The 21,488-nt window shown below is 32.6% G+C and overlaps 1 protein-coding gene across 4 annotated transcripts in view; it reads left to right on the forward strand.

The window, feature by feature from the left end:
* LOC142230616 (uncharacterized) overlaps nucleotides 1–21,488 on the forward strand; it is a 158,044-nt gene that overhangs the window by 83,537 nt on the left and 53,019 nt on the right. For all 4 annotated transcript variants that reach the window (XR_012720752.1, XM_075301251.1, XM_075301250.1 and 1 more), the window contains exon 2: nucleotides 14,185–14,361. Coding sequence is in view for 3 of the 4 variants with exons in the window: in XM_075301251.1 (XP_075157366.1) it covers nucleotides 14,185–14,361 (177 nt within the window). In the remaining variant the exon portion in view is untranslated. The remainder of the gene's footprint in view (nucleotides 1–14,184; nucleotides 14,362–21,488) is intronic.

Consider the following 21,488-nt stretch of genomic DNA (forward strand, 5'->3'; position numbering starts at 1 on the left):
TGGGTATTATGTTCGAGTTTCAAAAAGTTTATATTCTTATATTCTATCACAATGGACTGAATAGTTTAAGTGAGCCTGAAACTTAATCGGGCTGCGACTTTAACCTAACCTAACCTATTCTTCTAATGTATTCTTAGAGAAAAGTAATCGTGACAAAATGAAGATTTTAGCGGCTAAACTCGAATTTAATAAATATATATAATAATAAATATATACAGTAATAAAATAATTTAAGATTTGTTTTGCTCGGTGAATACAAAAAATATTAATAACATTATTTTATTGTTTCATTTTAGGTAAGAACTTGGCCATATTAAAACTTCTGTGTTTATTCTACCACTCTGGGTATGTATGAAATACCAGTTGTCTCTTCAAGACTTAACAAGATTCCACATTTTATATATTTGAATTATTAAAATTAAAGTTCCCTTTATTTATAGAGGAAGCCAAAAAGTGTTCATATCATAATCTTCTTTTTTGTTAGTACATAAATATTTTGCATTTGCAATTAAAAATTCCTATAAAATTTGCAACAGCAACACTTGCATTGTTTTCAAGATTATCATCGGCGGCAGTTACAGTAAGGCAAGCATTGTTGTATGATTGCACAAAGATGAATCGTTATTCGCACTAGACTGGTGATGATTTAATGCTGCACAATATGAATACTTAATGAGTTGTAACCAACTGTATATGGTTGCTGCAACTACTTGGCATGAACAATAAATTTTACAACGCAGTTTAAAACGCATCTGAATAGGTTTCTTTGAATCTGATCTCTATACTTGATGAAAAACATGTACGGTTTAAAAGATGATTAAGGGCAAGGTCTTAATAATCGAAAACTTTACGAGGCATCACTATAAATCGAAAAATCAACTCGGAGAAGAGTAAAGGAGTCATCGTAAGAAGACGATCTGGGCAAGGTCTTAATAATCGAAAACTTTACGAGGCATCACTATAAATCGAAAATTCAACTCGGAGAAGAGTAAAGGAGTCATCGTAAGAAGACGATCTGGCATATTGAAATCTAAGCTTTTTCCGCATCCTTAGAAAAGGTACCAAGATTTAATTTTCTAAGGATGCGGAATTCGCAGGATTCGAAAATGATATAGTGAAAAATCTGTCATTTATAAACGAGTCTTGTGTAGATTGGTATCTGACATTTTCTTTTCAATAATTTAATAGTTTCAGTTCCCTTAATCTTATTGTCCAATAAGCTCGAATAAATATTGTAATAATATGTAGAACAACTCATTGAAATATTGAATATTTGAGTTGAAATGCTTTTGAGGTCCTACAAGATTCTATTGCTAAGACCTTTAAAGTTCATTTCCTATGGGTTGTTCTTTTCTGGAACAATAGTCTGGTGTATAACCTTATAATCTAATATTTTCAAGCTCTTAAATTGGATCACTTGGTTTGAGATCTGATTTCCAAGACTCAAAAAAATTAGTCTTACCATCAAATCATCATTTTCCAAAAAATTCGTACCGGTTTCTGCGTCATTTTTTGTTTGATAGCTATTAAAAAAACCAGCGTTTTTTGTGCAGTTTCTGACTATTCTATTAAATGTTCATTCATAGGTTTTTTTTTTGTGAACCCAACTAAAGTGATGAGACGCTGATTGTGCCGATGATAGTAGCTTTGACTGCCGCCACCAATGCATTTGTTTAGAGCTGTTCCACAGTTTGAGGTTTGCGGCATGTTGCAATTGCTAAAACAAACCGCAATATTAACACATGTTCATGTGCACGAAGCGGTGGTGTTCCACCACCTCATGTTCACTGTTCACTGCAAAACTCAAACACTTAAGATATATGCGCAAAGTAATAATAATAAATTTTAAGATAAAGCAAAACAAACCAAACGATGTACAAAAAAATCTAGACATGGGAAAGTGACATTTTATGTGTCACGCAGGAATGCGGAGAGTTTTGAGGGCAACGGAAATTAAACCAGTAAGGAAACGAAAAATTTGTGGAAAATTGATTTTGTATTTTTATTAAATTATTAGATATTACATTAAACTCTCTCAGGTAGATTGGTCTAAGTGATATAGTCCCAGAAGTTAAATCTGAAATGACAGAAATTACTTACTATCAAATTTAAAGACTATTGTAAAAGTATATATGTATTTTTAAGGGTCGATTTGGACAATTTTCTAAAAAAATCTTATTTTGCAAAATTTTATTTCTACAGAAAATGTTGTCAAAATTTTATTTCTGTAGGAAATTTTTTCAAAATTTTATTTCTATAGAAAATTTTGTCAAAATTTTATTTCTATAGAAAATTTTTTGAAAATTTTATTTTGTCAACAGTTTATTTCTATAGAAAATTTGTAACTTTTATTATATAGGAAATTTTGTCCAAATTTCATTTCACTAAAAAATGTTGCCTAATTTTTTCAATCAATGTAAAAACTTTTTTCGGAAGGTTCAAGTGTGGTTTATTGTTGGGTTTATTGTACTGTCGTAATTTATTCTGATAATTGGTTGATAGTTTTGCTGCAAGTAGAAGATGCTGATGAGGAATGTGGTAATTCCGAAACGTGCGTCCATCCAACCATCTTGCAGTCTATAGGGCTTTGCCCAAATAAATTTGACAAACATTCTTTTCCTCTGTTGGTTAAGCTACACTTGTAGTTTAGTCAATGTATGGTTTTAAGCTGAAATAAAAAAACAACAACAAATTTTATTTCTATAAAAAATTTTGTCAAAATTTTATTTCTATAGGACATTTTTTGAAATTTTTATTTATGCAGAAATTTTTTTGCAAACTGTATTCTATAGAAAATTTTTTCAAAATTTTATTTCAATAAAAAATTTTGTCTAATTTTTATTCTAAAGGAAATTTTGTCCAAATTTTAGCTTTATAGGAAAAATGTTATTTTTATAGAAAATTTTGTCAACAATTGACTTCTATAGAAATTTTTTTGAAAATTTTATTTCTATAAAAAATTTTGTCAAAATTTTATTTCAATAGGAAATTTCGTCAAAATTTTATTTCTATAGAAAATTTTGTCAAAATTTTCCTTTATAGAAAAAATTTTCAACAATTTATTTCTATACAAAATTTTCTAAAAATTTTATTTCTATAGAAAATTTTGTCAAAATTTCATTTCTATAAAAAATTTTGCCAAATTTCATTTCTATAGGAAATTTTTTGAAATTTTTATTTATACAGAAACTTTTTGCAAATTTTATTCTATAGATAATTTTGTCAAAATTTTATTTCCATAAAAAATCTTTTATTCTAAAGGAAATTTTGTCCAAATTTTAGCTTTATAGGAAAAATTGTATTTTTATAGAAAATTTTGTCAAAATTTCATTTCTATAGAAACTTTTGTCAAATTTTTACTTCTATAGAAAATTTTGTCAAAATTGTATTTCAATAGGAAATTTCGTCAAAATTTTATTTCTATAGAAAATTTTTTGTCAAAATTTTATTTCTATAAAAAATTTTGTCAAAATTTAATTTCTATAGAAAATTTTCTCAACATTTTATTTTTATAGAATTTTATTTCTATAGCAAATGTTGTCAAAATTTTATTTCTATAGGAAATTTTGTCAAAATTTTATTTCTATAGAAAATTATTTGTAAATTTTATTCTATAGAAAATTTTGTCAAAATTTTATTTTTATGGAAAATTTTGTCAACAATTTATTTCTATACAAAATGGTATTTCTATAAAAAATTTTATCAAAATTTCATTTCTTTATAAAATTTTGTCAAAATCGTATTTCCATAGATTTTGTCAAAATTTTATTTCTATAGAAAATTTTGACAAAATTTTATTTCTATAGAAAATTTTGACAAAATTTTATTTCTATAGAAAATTTTGACAAAATTTTATTTCTATAGAAAATTTTGACAAAATTTTATTTCTATAGAAAATTTTGACAAAATTTTATTTCTATAGAAAATTTTGACAAAATTTTATTTCTTAAGAAAATTTTGTCAAATTTTTATTTCTATAGAAAATTTTGACAAAATTTTACTATAGAAAATTTTGTCAAAAGTTTATTTCAATAGAAAATTTATGAAGAAATACCTCTAGGCAAAATCTACCATAATCAAAAATTCTACCAATCTACAAAACAGTAAAAAATGTACCATTTTTTTGTAGAATTCTACCAGCTGTGGCAACCGGCTCAAAGCATTATTGCTAAAGATACCATTAGTGTATTTCGTCTCCTTCTGGGCGTTTCAAATATATGTTATTAGAAATGCTCATTCTTCCAAAATAGCATGAAGAGTATGATACGCGCGACCTTTAAAATTCCTATCAATTTCAAAAATCTTCCATCGACTTCCATTTGACGTAACATACTTGGCTGGTGTTTTCGGGTCACTTGGGCGTGGCTTACCAAAAACCGATGTGAGACCAAGTGGAAACTCGTTATACGAATTTTTGACGACAGGCATCGAAAAGTGGACATCAAACAAAAATAAACTGTTTTAAAGGAAGAATAAACCAAACTGTACTCCACATTTTAGATTTCCTCTAAGCGTTGTTAGAACCAGGAAATTTGTATTTGGAATTCACGAAATTACACAAATTAATTAAAAATAAAGAAGAAAATCATTAGCGCAAATCATGACCATTTTAATCATACAGTAGTTCATTTTTATTATTTTTTTTGAATCGTACGAAAACTTTCGTTTTTTTTTCAAAAAAATATATTTTAAATTTAGCATTAGTTTAACTATCGGTGTTTTTTTTGTGGGGAAGAACCGCACACAGCACCCAAATGCTCTTTAAATTTATTATATGATTCACTTTTATTTTATGCAATTGCAAAAATTCGTAGAACGAATTGGATTCACCTTCCATAATTTTGACATTAACTGTTTACGAAAAAGTACTACACGATAATGAATTGCTCTTGGAATACCCTTCGAGTTAGTGCAGCTAAGTACTTACTGGACCAAATTAAGTGATTTTTTGTGGTGCTATTTGTCATTAAATACACATACATTAGAAAAGGACAAAATTTAATACTCAAAGAGATCACATGCTAAGAGCAACTGAAACTACCATTCACTCTCCCATAACTGTTTTCACACACACTGACTATACACTAAAGATTTTACCAGGCCTCACTGCAACAGCAGAAATTCTGTAACAATAAACATCGTTAAAATGCCTAAACGTTGCCAATGCACTTTTGTTTTTTTTTTCTCTCCTTAAATTCAAGCTTTTTCAATTTGCTTAAAAAGCACCAGAACAAAAAAAACATTTTTAAAGGAATTTTGCTGTTCGAAACTAAAGCAAATAAAAATAGTCTCCTTCTCCATCCCACCAACATTAACATGAAATTCTTGTCGTCATTATGTGTTGATTTGTTTTTCTTGTGCTCTTTTCTGTTTGGTGTTGTGAGCACGAGCAAACATGCAAACAACAGAAAAATAATTAACTGGAATTGGTGCATAAATATGTCAATATATTTTCACAAAAGAATTTACTTTGAAGTTTCGCTATTTGCGTGATTTTTTGTATTGTTTGTTTAGAACACTAGATCCGGGATATAGGCAGCTACATTGACGCCATTCTAAATTTACAGGAAACATTGAAACAAAAGACTTAAGAAACCATTCAAAGTGCAAATATTTTTATTAGAATTCTTAAGCGGCGGAAATATTCGCTATAAACATGAAACTTGACCATTAAACCAAAACAAAAATATTAAGAGTCAAATGGGCCGTAAGAATGCGAATTTTTCGCAAATTATTTTGTGAAAAATAAATGGGAATTTCTGAAATTGCAATAAACAACAGGACAGTGTTTTCAAGCTATCTAACAAAAAAGGGCAACATCCAAAGAGGAGCTATTTGATTGTATTTGCTCTAAATTAAGAGGGAAATAGGATTTTTCGCTTTCACGCTCTGCCCCACTTATTCCCGTTTGTAATGTAGCGGGAATGTAGACCAAAAACCTGATGTCAAAATTGGATACTTAATTAATTCATAAGTTAAAGTTGTTTTCTAAAGTTGTTTTAGCGAAGACACAAACCAATTTACATATTTTTTTTAATTTCAATTTTTGTTGGGAATTTAAGACTTTTCTGCAACAAATTAAATATATTTTGCTTTATTACACATTTTCTGAACGAAAAAGCGTGTATTCTTAATACAAATTTGAGCAAAAAGTTATTTAGAGTAAAAATAAAAAAATAACAAGTAAGGAAAGTCTAAAGTCTGGCGGGGCCGACTATATTATACCCTGCACCACTTTGTAGATCTAAATTTTCGATACCATATCACATCCGTCAAATGTGTTGGGTGCTATATATAAAGGTTTGTCCCAAATACATACATTTAAATATCACTCGATTTGGACAGAATTTGATAGACTTTTACAAAATCTATAGACTCAAAAATTAAGTTGGCTAATGCACTAGGGTGGAACACAATTTTAGTAAAAAAATATGGGAAACATTTAAATCTGAAGCAATTTTTACGAAACTTCGCAAAAGTTTATTTATGATTTATCGCTCGATATATATGTATTAGAAGTTTAGGAAAACCAGAGTCATTTTTACAACTTTTCGACTAAGCAGTGGCGATTTTACAAGGAAAATGTTGGTAGTTTGACCATTTTTGTCGAAATCAGAAAACCATATATATGGGGACTATATCTAAATCTGAACCGATGTCAACCAAATTTAGCACGCATATCTGCAATGCTAATTCTACTCCCTGTGCAAAATTTCAACTAAATCGGAGTTAAAAATTGGCCTCTGTGGTCATATGAGAGTAAATCGGGCGAATGCTATATATGGAAGAAATATCCAAATCTGAACCGATTTCAACCAAATTTGGCACGCATAGTTACAATGCTAATTCTACTCCCTGTGCAAAATTTCAACTAAATCGGAGCAAAAAATTGGTCTATATGGGCAAATGAGTGTAAATCGGGCGAAAGCTATATATGGGAGCTATATCTAAATCTGAACCGGTTTGGCTGATATTTTGCAAGTTTTTCGAGACTCATAAAATATTCGGATGTACGGAATTTGAGGAAGATCGGTTGATATACACGCCAATTATGACCAGATCTGTGAAAAATATATGTGGCAGCTATATCTAAATCCGAACCGATTTTTTCCAAAATCAATAGGGATCGTCTTTGAGCCGAAACAGGATCCTGTACTTTGCACACAAAAATACACCAACAGACGGACAGACAGACAGACAGACAGACAGACAGACAGACAGACGGACATCGCTAAATCGACTCAGAATTTAATTCTAAGACGATCGGTATACTAAACGATGGGTCTCAGACTTTTCCTTCTTGGCGTTACATACAAATGCACAAACTTATTATACCCTGTACCACAGTAGTGGTGAAGGGTATAAAAATGATGGAAAGATGGATTTTACATTCATTGGACTTTTTCGGGCAGTTGCAAGGAGAGTTGAAAAGCACAAGTAGGTATAGCTCATTAGCTCGGAGATGGGAGAACTCCCCCGCAAAGAGGGCAGAGGCGTAGATCTAGTAGGTGAGATAGAGGGGGCAAATTCATGTAAATTCTAATAACTATAAAACCTTTCTGGGGCACAGTTAAAAAACAAATATTGATTATATTAACTTTAAGGGCGTAGAAGACTATTCTGGAGATTCCATGACCGTAGCCAGGCTTTAAGTCTGAGGGGGGTCAATTATATTTAGGCCAATTTTGTGGGTCGATCTTCTGGCATTTCTAGGAAGAGTTTGAAGACAAAAGTGGGTATAGCACATTAGCCCCAAATTAAGAGAATCCTTTCTTCCAAATGCCAGATAAAAAGATAAAAAGGGGGACATTCATGGATTTTCTAACAACTAAAATTCATTGTTGGGCACAGTTAAAAAAAAATTAATTTATTTTATTAGCTTGAAGGGCGTAGAAAACTATTCTGGAGATTCCATGAGCGTTGCCGGGCTTTAAGTCTGAGGGGTCAATTATATTTAGGCCAATTTGTGGGTCGATTTTCTGGCATTTCTAAGAAGAGTTAAAAGGCAAAAGTGGGTATAGCACATTAGCCCCAAGCTAGGAGAATCCTCTCTCCCAAATGCCAGAGGCGTAGGTCATCTAGTTAATAACATAAAAAGGGGGACAATAATTTATTTTCTAACAGCTAAAAATTCATTGTTGGGGCACAGTTTTAACAAAAAAAATTGATTCTGTTAGCTTGAAGGGTGTAGAAGACAATTCTGGAGATTCCATGAGCGTTGCCGATATTTAAGTCTAAAGACGGGTCAATTCTATTTAGGCCAATTTTGTGGGTCGATTTTCGGGCATTTCTAGGAAGAGTTAAAAGGCAAAAGTGGGTATAGTACACTAGCCCCAAGGGAGCCACCGTGGTGCAATGGTTAGCATGCCCGCCTTGCGTACACAAGGTCGTGGGTTCGATTCCTGCTTCGACAGAACACCAAAAAGTTTTTCAGCGGTGGATTATCCCACCTCAGTAATGCTGTTGACATTTCTGAAGGTTTCAAAACTTCTCTAAGTGGTTTCACTGCAATGTGGAACGCCGTTCGGACTCGGATATAAAAAGGAGGTCCCTTGTCATTGAACTTAACATGGAATCGGGCAGCACTCAGTTATAAGAGACAAGTTCACCAATGTGGTATCACAATGGAATGAATAGTCAAAGTGAGCCTGATACATGGGGCTGCCACCTAACCTAACCTACATTAGCCCCAAGTTAGGAGAATCCTTTCTTCCAAATGTCAGAGGCGTATTTTAAGCTACTTCTTTGGTTCAAAGTCAATAACAAAATCCTTAAATGAAAGTCTAAATCCAAGTAAATTGGATTTTTTTTTTTTTGAGTGTAAAACAACAATTTAGTTCTCTAAACTACTCACTTGATGTAATTGTAAAAGTGGTCTCCCAAGAAACAATGATGAAACCTGAAATAAAACAATAGATACCTTTCAACATAGTATGGTCATTATTTATACATCAATCATAAGATTATTTTGGAAAATTTGTCAAAAAAATTATTTTAATGTATGCGCTAACAACAATTGCCAATTCCATAATGTAAAATGTATAGGTCTTACATCATCATCATTACTAATGCTATTTCAAAGAAGACAAGCTTTAACATGGGAAGGGCAAGTAAAGTAAAAAATGTAGTAAATTTTTGGCTCATCCACAAAGAGCCAACTCTTCTTTTAACTGGCCTCCTGTAGAAGGTATTGTGTAATCCATAAAATACTGAATACCCACAATATATCATCATCATCATATGTCCATAGGCCTTTGGTATCCCATGGCTCGGCTATGCGTAATGTATGAGACTTTCTTGAAGCTATTACAAGCATGCAGTTAAATAAAAATTACATAAAACTATGCGTTCATTGGTTATGGAACTCATATCTCTCCTACAAGGTGTAATTTTGTTTTCCTTTATTTTCATTACGAATCAAGTCTTGAACATTCCTTGTAATATTGCTCCAGTATATGATGCCATGGTGAGCTAAGAAGAAAGCACCTAATCATTGAAAACACCGAACCCATTTCCTGAATGGCTGTATTTATTAGGGTGGAATCAATTTATTGTTATTTTTATTATATTAGTTTTCCAAGTCTTGCATAAAGACAAAGTTACATAAAAAACTTTAAGAAAAGAAAAATGTTGCACTGTTTGTATACTTCACAGATGGGGTTTACAAATCCCCATGGAATTTGGGTATTGCATCAATGAATCTGTGACGGAGAGATTGTTGGATAAAAGTTCAACTACTAGTGATATTTTAATGCCACAGACCAACACAGTAAATCACCTACATTTGTCCTCAATGCCATATTGCATGTTTTGCCTGTCCACTTTAGAGTGCCTTTGAAATTACGCATTAAAGTAATGACCATGAGATAAAAACTAAGACTCGACAAACATTAATCCTCCATTGATGTGTTGCTAAGCTACCGATCTCTGAATGGATAACTGATAGCTACATTATCAACACATTCTTATCCCATGATGGGTTGGAGTCCTTGAACAAGGAAATATTCTTCGTGTTACTCAGTGAATGTTGGTGGGGATTCTTCTTGCAATAATGTCCTGACTTATGGAAGCCTTCATCCCTCATCACTATTACCGCTGATTTATATGAAGTCCCTTTTAAAACTGACGTTCCTATAGCCAGTGACAAACCAGCTGCATAGTGCTCTACACTGGTTAACGCTTGGACCATTGGGTACAGTTGATATTGGAAGACCGAGAACATATATTATCGAAAAGAGGTCAACCAAAGGACGTGTAGGACCATACGTTTGGGATATGAAACCATGCCATACTAGCAGGACGCATAATAGACAAGGGGCTACCAATCACCTCATACATCTTCTTAGAAACCGGCAGTTTAGTAATGGTGAATATCAAGCACTTCGTGGTGCAATGGTTAGCATGCCCGCCTTGCATACACAAGGCCGTAGATTCGATATCTGCTTCGACCGAACACCAAAAGTTTTTCAGCGGTGGATTATCCTACCTCAGTAATGCTGGTGACATTTCTGAGGGTTTCACAGATTCTGTAAGTGGTTTCACTGGAATGTGGAACGCCGTTCGGACTCGGCTATAAAAAGGAGGTCCCTTGTCATTGAGCTTAACATATAATCGGGCAGCACTCAGTGATAAGAGAGAAGTTCACCAATCCAATCCACAATGGACTGAATAGTCTAAGTGAACCTGATACATCGGGCTGCCACGTAACCTAACCTAAGCATTCCGTTTATGGCCAAGACGTGAATAGGGTTACTCTCTATTTGGAATAGAAACTTGAACGATCCTAAGTGGAGGGAACCAGATCACTTGAACACTTATAAAAGAGGTTATGGTACATCACTGTGGAAGTCAATGATGGGATAGGTGTATGGCGGGATATGATGTTAGACTGTCTTGATCACTTGTATTCGGTGGTTTCCGTACAAGAGATTTAGGGACTGGCTATGCTGCTTATAGTTGATTGCGATATTTTTGAAATGATTTGAGCAGTACAATGGTACTTGGGCCCTTGCATGAAATTATTAGCTTAGCACGGTTAGGTGAATGACGGGATGAATTGAGGGGTCTCTGTCCTATCTCTGAGGGGATGTGGAATGTAGGAACTGGATTAGGTTTACGTAAGGGAGTGTGGACGGAGTGGACTAGTAAGTGATAGAAGATTAACAGACGGATCTACAGAGACATGTGTTCTACGACTGTGGGGAAACCATAGATTCCATCATTTTTGGATAGGATAATTGTGGCCACATAGGATAGGAAGGACATGAAGGTACGCACTACAGCCACCGCGGTGCAATTGTTAGCATACCCGCCTTGCATACACAAGGTCGTGGGTTCAAAAATAGTTTCGACCAAACACCAAAGAGTTTTTCAGTAATGCCGATGACATTACTGTGTACTTCAAAACTTCTCTAAGTGGTTTCACTGCAATATAGAACGTCGTTCGGACTCGGCTATAAAAATGAGGTCCCTCGTCATAGCGCTTAACATAGAATCTGGCAGCACTCAGTGATATGGGACAAGTTCACCACTGTGGTATCTCAATGGTACCAATGGTAAGTGTACCCGACATATCAGGCTGCCACTATACCTAACATAACCATGGTGCATGATAGGAGAGGAGGTGTGGGTTGGAAATGGCCTTCAATAGTCTTATTGTCTGGATTGCTAAACGAAAGAGCTTGCCCGACATCGTGTTTTCAGTGATCTAGGAAATCCTTGTACGTTCGTTTACTTAGCAGTATAATGTGACCCTGGTAGAAGAATCATAGCAGTCTTTCTGTGACTTCTATACTACATGAGTATCCGCATAGAGGTGTAGAGGACTAGGGTTTAGTTACTGTGGCTAGTGGGGTTAGGACAATGAACGGTGCGGGTGTGTGAGCGGATTGGGAGGGTGGGAATATATCCAATATATTGACTTACGAACGTAGTACTCTAGGGATTTAACAAAGTAAATTGTGCAAATTCATAAGAATCCAATATCTATATAGGAATATATCAGATGAGGGAGTCTGAGGATTTCACAGAAAGGTTGTGTTGAGTTTTGGGAAACTAACGACTGCATATGTAGTGTATATTGCATGCATGACGGTTCCTGTAGTGCATGACGGTTCCTGGGTACTAGATTCTCTCTATTGAGGGTAGAAAGCTGAACAATCCCAAGTGAAGGGAACCAGAAATTAATCTTAACATCACTTCAGCACTCAAAGAGGAGTGTATCCTCACCACAAACTTCATGGTCCAATGCGTCTTTAGATGTTGCTATACTCAGTACGGTGTCCTGGGCTGTTTGTTCTACCTTTATGACAATGTGCTGCTTCGGAATGTCACGAAAGACTTGCTGCCAGCTCTAAAGTCAGCAAACAAGTTTTGAAGATAATCAGTGGAAAGAATTTTTTAAATATCTCTAAAGGGGTTTGTATAACTTAGGAAATCAAAAACTTAAAAAATCCGGTCAAAATTGCAACGTCTCTGGGCTTTTAATTGTCGATGTCTTTGGTATAATTGCTTTTAAAAGGAGTTTTAACAGAGAAAATCCATACTGATGTTCAACCCACGTCGATTTTTTTGAGAAACTAACCTGTCGTAGGGTTGATAAAGTTGACACTTTTGTGCTTTTTTTTGGTACATTTCGACTGCAAAACGCACCATGGCACGACCGCGAATCATTTGGTACTTTTTCATCACAATTACCCTATATAGAGTTATTCTGCCATAAATGTGAACATTTCTCAGATATCAACTCAACTCTACAAAGTATAAGTAGGACATTGAAGAAATAAACATATTCCAAAATGATGAAAAATTTTCTATGGAAATAAAATTTTGACAAAATTTTCTATGGAAATAAAATGTTGACATTTTCTTTAGAAATAAAATTTTGACAAAAATTCTTATACAAATAAAATTTCCTATAGAAATAAAATTTTGACAAAATTTCGCAGAAATAAAATTTTTACAAAATTTTCGCAGAAATAAAATTTTGCAAAATAAGATATTTTTTAGAAATTCTAAAAACAAAATTGTCCAAATCGGTCTAGATTTAAATATACGTATACTTTTACAATTGTCTTTAAATTTAATATTCGAAGCCAAAAGGTGCTTAAATTACATATTATAGCACCTTTTGGCTTCGAAAAGTAATTTTTTAATACATTTTTGGTACTTTTTCGTCAATATCATTTATCTTCCGTAACTTGTCGTCTCGATTCTGCTACAGAAGAGTAATCGGGTGTTACGAACCTTTCAGTTGATGCAAAGCTTTACATTAAAAATTTCGGATAGGATTTTTTCTAATTCGAGCGTAATTGAAGCAAATCGTCTTAGATTATTACACCGTATTGTCATATGCAGTCGCCAGAATCTGAGATCGGACTCTCCTAGGTGGTTTTTCTCTTGCTGAGGTGTGGCAACAAGTCAGCCGACCTCTTTTGCGCGACTGTAATTATAAGAAACGTCAATAATTACCTGGGATCAAACGTGAAATGAAGTTTCAATTTTACCACTTCATTTTTTCGCCGTTCACATCCGTTTGGATTTGAGATCGAACTTTTCCAAATATCGATGTCCTTGGGATTTCTCTCCGAATCTCATCTCTCTCACCCGCTAACATTGATGGAAATACTATTACGAAACTAAGTGTCCGTAAGTCACAACCCACCAAAAATACTAATCGCTGTAAATTTTGTTTTTCGTCCCAAAGAAATCAAAACCCATGATTAGTCACAAGTCACTAAGAGTTAACGATTGACCTATCAACGGTTTCCTCTACATGTTTTCCAATGTTGATCCACCCTATGATTGATTGCTTTTAATTCAGTATGCTTTAGTATTGCCATTCCTGTTGTAAACTTTGGGCAAGTTTTAGCTCCAAATTTGGGTTAAATTATTTAATGACATATACACGATAAACCCATTTCTCCTTACTTTCGCACATAAGAAATTACTGTGAAAACTACCCAAAGCACACACATGAAATAAAACGAGGAAAAATTACTTCATTTATTTTGCTTTAATGATGTTGATACGTGCTGGCATGTTCAGGAAGAAATGCATTATATATTTTGATTTCTTTTAATTTAAACCTGATTAATATGTGTCTGTGATGGATGTTATCACCTAATTTGTAAAATGTAGTCTTTTAATTTTAGTGTTTTTTTTCTTTCTTTCATTCTCTTACAGATGGATCGTGTAGTTTTCCTGGTTCCCCAGCACATAGTACAGTGGTATTTTCCAATGCAAATTTAACAGATAGCACAGTTGCTTCATACTCCTGTGAACGAGGTTTTGAATTGCTGGGTCCAGCACGCAGAGTTTGTGATAAAGGTGTTTGGCTGCCAGAAGGAATACCTTTCTGTGGTAAGTTTATATACGATAATCGATTTCACCAAAATTATATTAGTTTTGAATTTATTTTCTTAAATTTATAAATTCTGTCGAAAAGCTTTGGAAAATAAAGATGTTGACTAGAAATAAGCAAAAGGCAAGAATGAAAATGCGATAAATTTATTCAAATTTGGAATTTAAAACATTTTCCCTATTAATGAAGCCATTATTATTATTTTTTTAAATCAAACGATACCTTTGTTCGCAAGATAATCGTAGCAATTATTATGGAATCTTCATAACAGTTGGAAAAGGGTAATTTTTGGAAAAAGCACAAACGGCATCACGTTTGGAAAAGTTAAATCAAATTTAGTTGGAATTTTCGTTGTAAGGGTGATAAACTGCTTTAAGCAACCCTCCATTCCTGTAAACAAATTTTATATTTTCCATCAAAATAAACCTCTATTTTTGTGAATACCTCTTTTTTTTTGTAAAATTTTCTCTTTTGAAAACATTCAATTCAGATCTTAAAACAAGAAGTAGAAAGATACGGAACAGATTCAGAGTGAAGTGAGAGATCCATGTTTCTTCCATTGTAACATATCAATACAAAAAGTTGAGTTCTCTACACATGTTTATACCCTGCGACACACTGTGGAATAGGGTATTATAAGTAAGTGCATATGATTACAACACCCAGAAAGAGACGAGATAAATACATGGTGTCATTGGCAATAATATTCATATATATATATATATATATATATATATATATATATATATATATATATATATATATATATATATATATATATATATATATATATATATATATATATATATATATATATATATATATATATATATATATATATATATATATATATATATATATATATATATATATATATATATATATATATATATATATATATATATATATATATACTTTTTTTGTTTTCTTGTTTAGGAAAATTTCGTATTTTCAAGAATATATTGAAGAAGTATTCAAATTATACTTAGCGTCATACGAAGATCACTATGGACACATTTTTATGAAAAAAATAATTTATTTTTTTCTCATATTCAAAAAATTAGGAAAATTTCGATTTTTGATGGAAAAATTTGAGATACTATTTAAACTTTTTTTGTGACAAATTCCAGAAACTTGTTGGACCCAATAAATTGTTTTCTTATTTAGGAAAATTTCGTATTTTGTAGAAAAAAATGCTGTCTTCATTTTTAAACTATACTTAGCACCATACGAAGTTCAAAAGGTACACATTTTGATAATAGAAATAATTAAATTTTTTTTCAGATTCGAGAAATTAGGAAAATTTCGACTGTTGATGCTAAAATTGAAGATACAAATTAAAAATCTAAGTTCATGATGGTCGCAGTTTTTCTTTTTTCATTTTCATTTATTTATTTATTTTTGAATCTTCCTAGTACACCAAGACATATGTCTTTTGACTTTGCACTTGACTCATATTTGTTTTCAAAATTAACTCATATTTGTTGGTAAAATTTACAAATTTCCGGAAACTCTAAACTATATTGTGCGAAATTCAGATTTAGTAAAATTTTATGCTTCATTTGTGTATAAGTTTTTTATTTATATTTTTAGGTAATTAAAAAAAGTAGACATTAGTATTTGAAAATAAAACTATAACAACTTTCATTAGCTAAAATAAAGTTAAATTGGCTTAAGTGCTACTTTTTTTAAGTGAAATTATATTTCATAAGGATTTAATTCTATTAAGGTTTTTTATGCTTCTCACCTGGGAGTTTTACTAGGCTATAAAAGTTTTGAGAACCCATCATTTTTATACACACTACCATACACGGTTGAAAAAGACTGTTTTTCATATGTTTGGCTATAAACATTATATGTTTGGAACACAAATTTTTAAACACAATATTTTTGAGTGCAAGCATATAATGTTCATAAACTAGCATAAAATGTTTGGGACATATATGTTAATATGTTAGAACATATTATGTTTGGGACATAAAATGTTTGTAAATATAATATGCTTGGATGCAAACATATATTAATTTAGAAATAGCCTATAAACATATATGTGTTTAGTAGCTTGGAGCGCTATTTAACAGGGAGCGATATTGAATTAAGTTGGTGGTTGTTGCTTGTTATTACAAAATTAACATTTTATTTTTCCTTGGGCAATTGATCAGCTACTTCTTTGATCCTTACAAACTGTGTGGTCCGCTGTTCGAATCCCCGTCCGGCAAAAGGTAAAATTAAAATAAAAAAAATCATAAAATTGAATAATTTCTTCTACAATGTTTGTATTACAGAAAAAGGAGTGTTTGTATTACAGAAAAAGTGAAGTGAGAAAGATGTCGGGGAATATACAATTGGACAGAAACAAAATTTTGAGCATTCAGGTCGAAAACCTATGTTGTTAGCACCTATATTACCTGTTTATTTTCATAATTCATTATGATTGTAAATATATAAATAAATAAATAAAATTTTGAGCATAATATTGTTTGGGAGAATTTTTTTTAAGCGTATAATATTTTTGGGTGCAAAAAGCTTCCAAACATATTATATGTTCACATAATAACATATTGTTTTTTGGAAGACAACATTATTGAATTTGGATGCAAAAATACAAAATGTTTGGAACTTAGACTACCCAAACATATATTGTTTAGATCAATATGCTTTCAAACATATTAAATATTGGAAGAGATCAAACATATAAATGTTTGGGCAATACCCAAAAATGTATATGCTTGAAGCAAAATATGTTTGGGAGTATATGTTACAGAAGCGATTTTTTGTGAGCGTGTAGGATGGGGGGTATATTAACTTTGTCTTTCCGTTTGTAACACATCGAAATATTGCTCTAAGACCCCATAAAGTATATATATTCTGGGTCGTGGTGAAATTCCGAGTCGATCTAAGTTTGTCCTATCGACTTGAAACTTGGCACAAGTAGTCGATATTGATGTAGGTCGGATGGTATTGCAAATGGGCCATATCGGTCCACTTTTACGTATAGCCCCCATATAAACGGACCCACAGATTTGGCTTGCTAATCCTCTAAGAAAAGCAAATTTCATCCAATCCGACTGAAATTTGGTACATGGTGTTAGTATATGGTTTCTCATAACCATGCAAAAATTGGTCCACATCGGTCCATAATTTTATGTAGCCCCCGATCCCCAGATTTGTCTTGAGTAGCCTCTAAGAGAAGCAAGTTTCATCCGATCCGGCTGAAACTTTGTACATGGTGTAAGTATATGGTCTCTATCAACCATGCAAAAATTGGTCCACTTAGGTCCATAATTATATATAGCACGCATATAAATCGATCCCCAGATTTAACCTCCGGAGCCTCGTGGAAGAGCAAAATTCATCCGATTCGGTTGAAATTTGGTACGTGGTGTTAATATATGGCCTCAAACACCCATGCAAAAATTGGGGGAAATCGGTCCATAATTATATATAGTCCCATATAAACTGATCCCCAGATTTGACTTCCGGAGCCCCTCGGAAGAGCAAAATTCATCCGATCCGGCTGAAACTTGGTACATGGTGTTAGTATATGGTCTTTATCAACCATGCAAAAATTGGTCCACATCGGTCCATAATTATTTATAGCCCCCATATAAACCGATCCCCAGATTTGGCTTGAGGAGCCTCTAAGAGAAGAAAATTTCATCCGATCCGCCTGAAATTTGGTACTTGAAGTTAGTTTATTGTCTCTAAAAACCATGCAAAAATTGGTCCATAATTATATATAGCCCGTATATAAACCGAACCCCAGATTTGACCTCCGGAGCTCGTGGAAGAGCAAAATTCATCCGATTCGGTTGAAATTTAGTACGTGCACCCAGAAAAAAGTGACCCCTTCTTTAAGTTAAAATGAACTCATTGTGAAGAAAGTTGAACTTCGTATAGCGCCAAAGACATTTTTATTTGTTTGAACGATGTGATTTTCGTAGAAATTAGGTATAATGCATTCCATATATTAGTTAACATTTTCCTATATTTATGTACCACTATACTACAGAATGAAAAAATTTAACTGATTTGAATTCATATATGGAATGATTTTATTGACATTTTTTCATTCATTTGGACAAATCTTACACATTTGTGGTAAAACTTTTACTTCATAATTCGAACTGCTTACCTTCGTTTTTAAATACAATTTTATTTATTTATATAAACAATTTTATCTTCAATAAAAGACATGTTTTATTAATATATTGAATATATTTATTAAGAATCAACAGCATCGAATCTCCTTGAAATATTAGTTTATTATTCCACTATTTCCAATTTCCGTGTGATATTATCAACTGTAAAACGCACTTTTTCTTCTTCTTGTACTTTTCACTTTTAATAAGTTGCTGCCTAACGATTTTGTCCTCCTTTTACAATTTCAATATCTACAAATATAAAAAATCATAAACCATTTTTGTTACAAAAGGTTAGCGTCACTGAATATTACCTGATAATTGAAGATTCCAAAATGAAGACAAATGAAAGGGTTGTTATTCTGCTGGTGTTTTCTTTCTTTATATACCATCACGAACATTTTTTTTTATTTACTGATTAACGTAGATTAATTTTAGCTAACAAATTAAAGAAATCTTAATTGATTTTAATTCAAAGTATACAAAGAAAAAATCAATTATAGCTATATACATGCCCCAATTAAATATTAGACACCTACTTTGAATTCTTTTTGAAATAAAAGAAAATTTTCACTTTCTTTTCATTCGGCTGATGAATAAACGAACACACCTTCCAGAAATATTTTCACCATCACTCACTCACTGAAAGCATCGAAAGAAACTCAGGTCACATAGCAAGTATGTTGCTTAAGTCTTTTGTTTCTATTTAATGCACTTGACACGGGTACACTCTTAAGCTTTCATACATATGAGCGAGTATGTATATCATAACAAAGTTGTTAACTTAGATCATTTTATTTGTTATTTATTTATAATTATAGGCATTTATGAATTAAATACTATAGCAACAGGCAAAAGAAAAGCAATTAAATTTCTCTCTGAGACACTACATATGTAAACGTCAACAATTTAAAAGAAATACTTCAATCTATGGGTCGTTTTTTTTAGTATAAGAAGAAGAAAAAACAAAACAACAAAAATAGTTGGAATTTTTCCTTTTATTGGCTTTAAACACTGGACACGCAAACTGACAGGAACAGCCTTCACACAACATTTACCCTGTCAATTTTCATAGAAATTTTACATATCAAGACATACAAATTTAACAAATCCAAAAAACCACAAACAATCAAACCATGTCAGCACATTCGTTTTTTATTTTCTTTTGTAATGAACCCAAAAAACGATTGCGGTACAAATTATGTGTTCTTCTTTTTTTTTGTATTGCCGGCCTTATAGAGAACTAGAGCAGAAGTTAAAATCGAAAAAACTGATCTAGTTTAAGCACATTGTATACTACCATGTAGTGCATGTATCGCTTTTTTCTGTTTTCTTCCAGGGGGAGACCCCACCACATAGTTTTAGACAAAATGTAAATGTAGAGTATGCACACACACACACACACACTACAGCAACCATATCGATTGGCAAAAAGTATGTTAAACACACTATACAAATCGAAGAAGCACGCAAAACAAACTGAATAACAAAAAATGAAAACTTCAAAACACAGAAAGCAAAAATTGACCTACATCGATTATTTTCTATTGACCACCAAAACGATGCTATGAACCACATATTCCTTTTCTTTATTATTGTTTATATTCAATTTGTTTTTTGGTCTATCCAAAAACTGTTGCATATTATAGGCATAGTTGTGTGTCATTTTTGGCGATTTCGTGGGGGCGATGCTTAGCGTTTTAAATATAAATTTTAGTTCAAATCGTGCAGATATTAGATACAATTCAACATTGTACCACAAACGGAGTGCCCCAATAATGTATGTTACAATTGTATACAAAAATACCCATTGAAAAGTAGCACTAGAAACAAAATTTCCTTTTTTTCTAGTCTAAGACTTGATTAAAGATCCTGTGTTGCATAAAATAGCTAAACTCCATTTTAACCCGATTCTCATTTTTAACCGATTCTCATTTTTATCCGATTCCCAGATTTGATTTTATGACCCTTCTAGTTAAAGCTCCAAGCTTTAGTTAAATACAAACTAGCTCCAACCAGGCTCCAGCTTGCATTTGCTAGGTTTAAGTCTCCAACAAACACACACACACAAATAGGTCCATATCAATTAAATAAGAAAAAATGTCTGGAAATATATTCAATTAAAAATTGAATTGGTTCAATTAATTTTTTTATTCAAAACTAAAATCAGTCACACAAGCTGATAGTGTCAATTATTTTTATACCATCCACCATAGGAAGGGGGGTATATTAACTTTGTCATTCCGTTTGTAACACATCGAAATATTGCTCTAAGACCCCATAATATGTTCTGGGTCGTGGTGAAATTCTGAGTCGATTTAAGCACGTTCGTCCGTCTGTTGAAATCACGCTAACTTCCGAACGCAACAAGCTATCGACTTGAAACTTGCCACAAGTAGTTGTTATTGATGTAGGTAAGATGGTATTGCAAATGGGCCATATCCACTTTTACGTATAGTCCCCATATAAACAGACCCTCAGATTTGGCTTGCGGAGCCTCTAAGAGAAGCATATTTCATCCGATCCGGCTGAAAATTGGTACATGGCGTTGGTATATGGTCTCTAACGACCATGCACAAATTGGTCCCCATCGGTCCATAATTATATATAGCCCCCATATAAACCAATCCCCAGATTTTGCTTGCGGAGCCTCAAAGAGAAGCACATTTCATCCGATCCGGCTAAAATTTTCCCAGATTTTGCTTGCGGAGCCTCAAAGAGAAGCACATTTCATCCGATCCGGCTGAAATTTGGTACATAATTTTGGTATATGGTCTCTAACAGCCATGCAAAAATTGGTCCACATCGGTCCATAATTATATATAGCCCCCATATAAACCAATCCCCAAATTTGGCTAGCAGAGCCCCAAAGAGAAGCAAATTTCATCCGATCCGGCTAAAATTTGATACATGGTGTTGGTATAGGGTTTCTAACATCCATGCAAAAACTGGTCCATATCGGTCCATAATTACATATATAGCCC

This window comes from Haematobia irritans, chromosome 3 (assembly GCF_050003625.1).
Source record: "Haematobia irritans isolate KBUSLIRL chromosome 3, ASM5000362v1, whole genome shotgun sequence".
NCBI lineage: Eukaryota > Metazoa > Arthropoda > Insecta > Diptera > Muscidae > Haematobia > Haematobia irritans.